This window comes from Populus trichocarpa, chromosome 4 (assembly GCF_000002775.5).
Source record: "Populus trichocarpa isolate Nisqually-1 chromosome 4, P.trichocarpa_v4.1, whole genome shotgun sequence".
NCBI lineage: Eukaryota > Viridiplantae > Streptophyta > Magnoliopsida > Malpighiales > Salicaceae > Populus > Populus trichocarpa.
The window spans coordinates 18,707,481-18,715,765 of record NC_037288.2 but is presented as its reverse complement, the minus strand read 5'-3'; the positions used below and the strand labels follow the sequence as shown (position 1 = coordinate 18,715,765).

The following is an 8,285-nucleotide window of genomic DNA, read 5'->3' as shown; positions in this document are numbered from 1 at the left end:
TCTTTTTAAAATATCATTGTCTTTTCTCTAAAAAGATACTTATTTAAAGCATTGAATAATTTCTTAAATTCACCAAAAGAAACCTTCTGCAAATAATAGACACCAGCCACCAGCCATTTTGATTAGGAAAAATAAATCAGATTACTAAAACTAAAAAATTAATCAATTATAAAAAATCTTACCTTCGAGCTACTTGAATTTTTTAAGAAATCATCAATTGAGAATAAAAAATTCAATCAATAACACACTATTACAAATTTTTAGAGACGAAGCACAACATGCAGGGACCGGAGTAGTAGATAAAAAAGGTAGAAGACCATGATTAAGAAAATTAAGAGTTTAATGACCATTCCAGGTTTAGACTTAAACCCTAATTTTATACAAGAAAATCCACGTCAGCAAGATTTGGCGTCTTTCAACGATGATATCCAAGCAATCCATCAGACCCAACAAAAATTCCTCCACCGTCCGATCAGCAAAACGCAATAACTCCAAATCTACACCGTCCGATAAAAAATTCTTATCTCCTTAATTCATATAACATGGTAAAGCCATAGCAGCTGCAGCCAGTAGATTACATTTAGGATTCGTTCACTAACTCTCCTTCTCTCTCGCTCTGAAAGTCATTCACTTCCTCTCTCTAGGAAACAAGGTAAGCAAAAAGAAAAAAAAGGATTTTTTTTATGTGTTTTAGTTAATTAATTATGATTTTGTATTGATTTAATTGCATTTTTTTGGTGCAAAGCCCTAATGAAAACCTGTGAAAGTTGCTTATTGAGATCTGAAAGTTTCAATTTGGATATTGTATGGATTGTTGTTATATAAAGTCATGATTTTTGAGTAAAAGATGGAAGCTTTATGATGTTTCTTTTTGTTGGTTATGTGATTGGTTGTGATGATATTGAAATGAGTTCTGTGTTTTGATTTTGTGGGTTTTATGTGTATCAAGGTTTTGAAGAAAAAATGGAAAATGGGGTGGAGAGAGTTGTTGTGGAAGAGAAATCCAATGTGGGAAATGAGGGTTTTGGGGTTAAGGTAGAGGAGGAGAGAGTTGTGGTGGGGTCTGATGAATCGAAAGATTTGGAAGATGAGGTTTTTGAGGAGGCAATTGAGTCACATGAGCACTTGCAGGAGGAGGAGGAGGAGGAGGAGGAGGAGGAGGGAATGAAAGTTGAGTCAGTTGGTTTTGTTGAGAGTATTGGTGAGTCGAGTCCAGCATTTGACGATGAGAATTTGAATCTAGGAAATGAGACTGAGAAATTCAAGGAGGTGATTTTTGTTCCTGCTGATAATGGGAATCCAGAGGAGCTAGGTGGAGTGGTTGGTGAAGAGAAGGTAGAGGATTTGGTGGGTGGAGATAGTGTTGATAAGATTGATGAGGGAGGGACTGCAAAGGAAGCTGGGAGCAATGAATCGAGTGGAGGAGAGGTTGCTGAGATTATTGACAATGGAGGAACAGAGGTTTTGAAGGCTGAGGGTGAAGGTGAGGTGGATTCTAAGCGGGAAACTGAATTGATTGAGGAGATTCTGCCCAAGGATGATGAGAAGAAGGTAAAGGAGGAGGATGAGTTGGATATTGAATATCAGGCGACAAGTGACAATTCTGTTAAGATTTCAGAGGATAAGGATGAGGGCACGGGCCAGAATTTGATAAAAATGGATTCCGAACATCTGGATGACAAAAGTGGATCATTGAAAGATGATGGAGAGGCTGCTGAGGAAGTTGGGAATGATGAATTGAATGGAGGTGAGAAAGTTTCTGAGATTGCTGTTAATGGAGAAACTCGAGCTTTAAGGAGTGAGGATGAGGCCAATTTTAATCGAGGAATTGAGTCAAGCAATGAACTGAAAAGTGATGGAGAGTCTGCTCAGGAAGCAGGGAACAATGAGATGAGTGGAGGTGAGAAGGTTTCTGAGATTGCTGGTAATGGAGAAACTAGAGCTTTAAGGAGTGAGGATGAGGCCAATTTTAATAGCGGAATTGATTCAAGCAAGGAACTGAAAAGTGATGGAGAGTCTTCTCAGGAAGCAGAGAACAATGAGATGAGTGGAGGTGATGAGTCTTCTCAGGAAGCAGAGAACAATGAGATGAGTGGAGGTGAGGAGTCTTCTCAGGAAGCAGAGAACAATGAGATGAGTGGAGGTGAGGAGGTCTCTGAGATTGCTGGTAATGGAGGAACAGAGGCTTTGAAGGGTGAGGATGAGTCCCATTTCAATCAAGAAATTGAGTTGAACATGGAGATTCTTCCAGAAGATGGTAAGAGAGAGGAACTGAAGGAGGATAAATTGGGTGCTGAATATCAGGAGGCCAATGATTTATTTAACGGATCAGGTGATCTTCAAGATGATAAGAGTGAAGGATTGGATGAGAATCTGGAAAGAAAAGATATAAAACACGAGGTTGAGAAAAATGGGAATTTTGAAAGTGCAATAGTGGGCCTTGATTCTGGTAATGAGGTAAATAAGAGTGAACAGTTCAGGGACATCTCAGCAGGTGTAAACATAGAAAACCAGGATGGTAGCAATGGGAACTTGAAAGATGTTTCAGCTGTTATAGATTCAGACCAAAATGGGAAAACAAGTGAACTGAAAGCTGCTTCAGCTATCCCACTGACTGTGGAGGAAGAGAAGCTGGCACCAGAAGTTTTTGCCTCTTCTTCTTCTGAGAATTCTGTGATGGAGAGAAATGAGGAGATTCAGGCTCATGCATCTACTTTGCGATCAGAGGATAACAAGGGTTCTGAATTACACCATGCTGACAACAACATCAACAGAGCCAGCAAAAACACTACTGTGACTGAATCACCTCAGAAGACAGCAGAAAAGGGTCAGGAGGATAAGAAAAATGCCCCAGCAAATATAGAGCGTAAAATTCAGCATTTACCTGAGATTGCATCTTCATCTGCAAAGTCTCTGAGTGCAGCCCCCTCACCTTCTCGTCCAGCTGGCCTTGGGCGCGCTGCACCACTATTGGAACCTGCACCCAGGGCAACCCCGCAACTTCGTGCTAATGGAACTGTTTCTCATATGCAATCCCAACAGATTGAAGATCCTACAAACGGGGAATCAGAAGAGTTTGATGAGACACGTGAAAAACTTCAGATGATCAGGGTGAAATTTTTGCGGCTTGCACATAGACTTGGGCAGACTCCCCATAATGTTGTTGTTGCACAGGTTTTATACAGACTGGGATTAGCTGAGCAGCTGCGAGGTAGAAATGGTGGTCGTGTTGCTGGTTTTGATCGTGCCAGTGCAATGGCAGAGCATCTTGAGGCTGCTGGGCAGGAACCCCTTGATTTCTCTTGTACAATTATGGTTCTTGGAAAGACAGGTGTTGGTAAAAGTGCCACTATCAACTCTATATTTGATGAAGTGAAGTTTGGCACCGATGCTTTTCAATTGGGTACAAAAAAGGTTCAGGATGTTGTGGGTACTGTTCAGGGGATAAAGGTACGAGTCATTGACACACCAGGACTTCTTCCTTCATGGTCTGACCAGCGCCAGAATGAGAAGATCCTTCACTCTGTCAAGTGCTTTATCAAGAAAACTCCTCCAGATATTGTGTTGTATCTTGACAGGTTGGATATGCAAAGCAGGGATTTTGGTGATATGCCTCTCTTGCGTACCATCACCGACATATTTGGGCCATCTATATGGTTCAATGCAATTGTTGTCCTGACTCATGCTGCCTCAGCTCCACCTGATGGTCCCAATGGAACTGCTTCAAGTTATGACATGTTTGTCACTCAGCGTTCACATGCTGTCCAACAAGCAATTCGTCTGGCAGCAGGAGATATGCGACTCATGAATCCTGTTTCATTGGTTGAGAATCACTCAGCATGTAGAACTAATAGGGCAGGGCAGAGAGTGTTGCCAAACGGTCAGGTTTGGAAGCCCCACTTGTTGCTGCTCTCATTTGCATCTAAGATTCTCGCCGAGGCAAATGCACTTTTGAAGTTGCAAGATAGTACACCTGCAAAGCCTTTTGCAACTCGAGCAAGAGCACCTCCTTTACCATTCCTTCTTTCGTCGCTTCTCCAGTCAAGACCACAAGTTAAGCTACCAGAGGAACAGTATGGTGATGAGGATGGTTTAGATGATGATTTAGATGAGTCATCAGATTCCGAGGATGAATCAGAATATGATGAATTGCCACCATTTAAAAGTTTGACAAAGGCTCAGATTGCAAAGCTTACTAAAGTTCAGAAGAAGGCATATTTTGATGAGTTGGAATACAGAGAGAAACTTTTCATGAAAAAGCAGTTAAAGGACGATAAAAGGCGACGGAAGTTGATGGAGAAAATGGCTGCAGCTGCTAAGGACCTGCCCAGCGAGTATGCTGAAAATGCAGAGGAAGAAGGTGGAGCTGCATCTGTTCCTGTTCCCATGCCGGATCTAGCCTTACCTGCTTCCTTTGATTCTGATAATCCCACTCATAGGTACCGTTACCTCGATACCTCCAACCAGTGGCTTGTGAGGCCAGTTCTAGAAACTCATGGTTGGGACCATGATGTTGGTTACGAAGGTATAAATGTGGAGAGATTGTTTGTGGTTAAAGACAAAATCCCTATATCGTTTTCTGGCCAGGTAACGAAGGACAAGAAGGATGCCAATGTTCAAATGGAATTAGCAAGTTCTTTAAAGTATGGAGAAGGAAAAGCAACCTCACTGGGGTTTGATATGCAGACTGTGGGAAAAGACTTGGCCTATACTCTTCGAAGTGAAACTCGGTTCAGTAATTTTAGGAAAAATAAGGCTACAGCTGGTCTATCGGTTACTCTGTTGGGTGATGTCTTATCAGCTGGAGTGAAAGTCGAGGATAAATTGATTGCTGGTAAACGGCTCCAAATGGTAATGTCTGGTGGTGCAATGGCTGGTCGTGGTGATGTGGCTTATGGTGGCAGTCTGGAGGTCCAGCTGAGGGACAAAGATTATCCTCTTGGTCGTTCATTATCAACACTTGGGCTTTCCGTCATGGACTGGCATGGAGATCTCGCTATTGGCTGCAATGTACAATCCCAGATTCCTATAGGACGATCCACAAATTTGATTGGTCGTGCAAATTTAAATAACAGGGGAGCTGGACAAATCAGTATTCGCGTAAATAGCTCAGAACAGCTTCAACTTGCTTTGATTAGCCTCTTTCCTCTATTGAAGAAGCTAATTGATTATTCTCAACAAATGCAATATGGACAATGAAGAAAATTGTAGGTTATACTTGCCAGGAAACTTTTGATGTCGCCATCTTGTGATGGTCATCAAGGAATGCGAGTGAAGTTGAGCTACTTATTGTTCCTCTCCCCCCCCTTCTCTTTTTGTCAGATTACAACAATATTTTGCTTGGTATTAGTGGTTGTAATTTCTTTGTTAGATATTTTCATAAAGTGGTTTTTCTTCTTATCAAGCCACTGGGGCTAATCATTGCTTCTTGTTCAACCATGCCTGGTTCTAGAATCTTTAGCACTTTGTGCTGTTGAAATAGATCTGCATTGTACCAATCTTGATCGCTTGCTGTGTATAGTTCTTGCGTTTCTAGTTTGTAGGTTTATGCTAGAATCACCTGTTGTATAATCAGTGAGAAGAGAATATCATTGTGAATTTTGTTGAACCTGCCTTCATTTCGACTTCTGTCTGCACAAAAAAGAGAGACGAAGAGCATAAAAGGAGCACACCAAGGTAGCGGCTTGAGGGTGATGAATGGACCTGCCACGGAACTGATAGACAATTATCTCAAATTGTAAATGGCGCCACTGCCTCTGAGCTTGTTCTTGTATGCTCCCTTGGCCTCAACATACGAGACTTTACAGTTTACACTACCACCTTAAAAACTTCCCAATTCTTGCTGCTCATTTGCAAAGCCGTAAAGCCGCTGAGCTAACAAGTCGTCGTATGCTACCTTGGCCTCAACACACGAGATTTTACACTGCCACCTTACCTCTTTGAAGAAAACTTTTAAGATTAGAAGTGCGGTAATGGTTGAATTTTAAAATTTATTAAAATAATATATATTTTTTATTTTTAAAATTATTTTTAATATTAGCATATTAAAATAATCTAAAAATATAAAAAAATATTAATTTAAAATAAAAAATGATTTTTTTTAAAACACATAAATAAATATTCACATAATCTTTAGATACAGGTCTCCTCCGACTGTCAATCACATTTATCTTTTCCATTTTTTGGATTTTCTTCGGCCTAATTGTTACAAAAAAAAATATGTCAATGCAATCCCCACATAAATACGGTTATTTAATATTTGATAATGCTTTATGAGCCTACCAACACTCCATGGTTCTATGGTGTAGTGGTTAGCACTCTGGACTTTGAATCCAGCGACCTGGGTTCGACTCCCGGTAGGACCTCTGTACAACCTTTCATTTTAGTTTTTACGAAATGTATTATTTAGTTGACTGGGTATGTCCTTTGCGGATGAATAATATATATATTTTTTTATCATCAAATAACCAAAAATTTATTAATATTTTGAAATTTGGATTTAATAAAATAAAGTTAGTTTATCAACTGAAGCAATATAAGACTGTTGTTGAACGCAAATCTATCTTTCCTGTATTGCATTTATTTCTTTTTACTTAACTGATTTTGGTTGCTGTAAAAATTAATTCAGTTTTATTTTTGAAGAAATTCATGTTTTAATTTTTTTATATTGATCTAATAATAAACTATCTTATTTAATATCTAAATTACTTGTACATGTATATCAGATTAAAAAATAAAAATTATAACTGATCATTAATTAATTTAATTTATAAAAAATCATATACATCAATAATTCTTAAAGAGATATCTAAACTGAAAAAGAATCCAGTACTTTACCTGGTAGAATCTTTAGGGTATGTTTAAGGATATTGTAGAAATTGTTTTTTAAAATGGTTTTTTGTTTGGATATATATTAAAATAATATATATATATTTTAAAAATTTTATTTTTTATATAAACATATTAAAATGATTAAAAAATATTAAAAAAATTAATTTAAAATAAAAAAATTTAAATTTTAATAAAAAACAGGTGTAAACTCGATACCATATCCAAATAATGTTTTGGAATATATATTCACGTGTTGTAATTTACATCTTTCTTCCACTTTCGTATACTTCTTTAGTGACCTGCTTTTAATCTCTACTTTCGTTTGTTTTTAGCTTTTGATTATTCTTAACTATGGAATGGGCGAGATTGAAAAACCTAGGCCAAGGATCGTATGGAACCGTTTATTTACAACATCAACAGATGCTAATGATATAGATGGATTGTTTGCAGTGAAAAGTACGAAACTTGAAGACTCTTTTAGTCTTCAGAAGGAGAGAAGGATATTAGGAAGATTTCTTGGTTCTAATGAAGTTATAGGATGCTATGGAGATTGTGTGAGTGTTGAACGAGGGGTGTTCAAGTACAGTCTTTTGTTGGAGTATGCTCCTAAGGGCTCTCTTCTAAATTTGATGAAAGATTATGGAGGTAGGGGTCCGGAGAGCCATGTCAGGAAATACACGCAGATGCTGCTGAAGGGGTTATCTTGCATTTACTATAATGGTCATGTGCATTGCGATCTTAAACTTGCAAACATCCTGGTTTTTCCTTGTCGAGATCATGGAGTAAAGGGTCATCATCTTAAGATTGCTGATTTTGGGCTGGCTAGAGAGCCTGGAGAGGACGATTCGGATAAGTTGTTGCATATGTATCAATACCGCGGGACGCCATGCTATATGTCTCCTGAGTCTGTGCAATTTGTTGAGATCACATCGGCTTTGGATATATGGTCTCTTGGTTGCATTGCTGTTGAGATGATCAAAGGACGGATTGCTTGGGTAACTTTGGATTCGAAAGAATTATTCAATAAGCTTGTCCGTGGGAATGAATCACCAATGATTCCTGAAAATATGCCAGAGAAAGGAAAAGATTTCTTGAGGGGGTGCTTTGAGAGAGATCACTGTGAGAGGTGGTCTGCTGATAGCCTCCTGACTCATTCTTTCATTCTCGACGAGCTACTGCCGCCAGTGGAAACGAAGACTGGAGAATTGTCGAGCTCCCACATTGATGGTGTAGTTCTGTCTGTGGTCAATTTTGTATTATGTTCAAATTAGGTTTCCAGGCAGAAAAAGTGCATGCTCTGATAAACTTGAGTCAGTAGCTGTAAAAATATGGTTACCATTTGTTTTGTTATGATTCCTGGTGACAGGGCATAAAAGGACTGCTTGAAAGAATGAAATTAGATATGTTCAATCTTTTTGCTGCAAGTACAGAACTCCTTTTACTGGTTATCGCAG

The 8,285-nt window shown here is 38.8% G+C and overlaps 2 protein-coding genes and 1 non-coding gene across 4 annotated transcripts; all 3 read left to right on the top strand.

The window, feature by feature from the left end:
• The first annotated feature begins 487 nt into the window (after nucleotides 1-487).
• LOC7453634 (translocase of chloroplast 120, chloroplastic) lies at nucleotides 488-5,498 on the top strand. Of its 2 annotated transcripts, XM_024599870.2 has the most exons (3): nucleotides 488-652; nucleotides 950-2,053; nucleotides 2,099-5,498. In XM_024599870.2, the coding sequence occupies exons 2-3, from the start codon at nucleotides 964-966 to the stop codon at nucleotides 5,197-5,199; spliced, it is 4,191 nt and encodes a 1,396-aa protein (XP_024455638.1). In that variant the 5' UTR covers nucleotides 488-652; nucleotides 950-963; the 3' UTR covers nucleotides 5,200-5,498. The 2 variants fall into 2 exon arrangements, with proteins under 2 accessions (XP_024455638.1, XP_024455637.1); XM_024599869.2 differs by having other exon boundaries at nucleotides 950-5,498.
• Nucleotides 5,499-6,293: 795 nt separating this feature from the next.
• TRNAQ-UUG (transfer RNA glutamine (anticodon UUG)) lies at nucleotides 6,294-6,365 on the top strand. Its single transcript has one exon. It is a non-coding gene; the product is annotated as a tRNA-Gln (tRNA).
• An 822-nt stretch (nucleotides 6,366-7,187) lies between these two features.
• LOC7477878 (mitogen-activated protein kinase kinase kinase 20) lies at nucleotides 7,188-8,139 on the top strand. The gene has a single exon (XM_024600142.2). The coding sequence runs from the start codon at nucleotides 7,188-7,190 to the stop codon at nucleotides 8,100-8,102; it is 915 nt and encodes a 304-aa protein (XP_024455910.1). The 3' UTR covers nucleotides 8,103-8,139.
• Nucleotides 8,140-8,285: the final 146 nt, after the last annotated feature.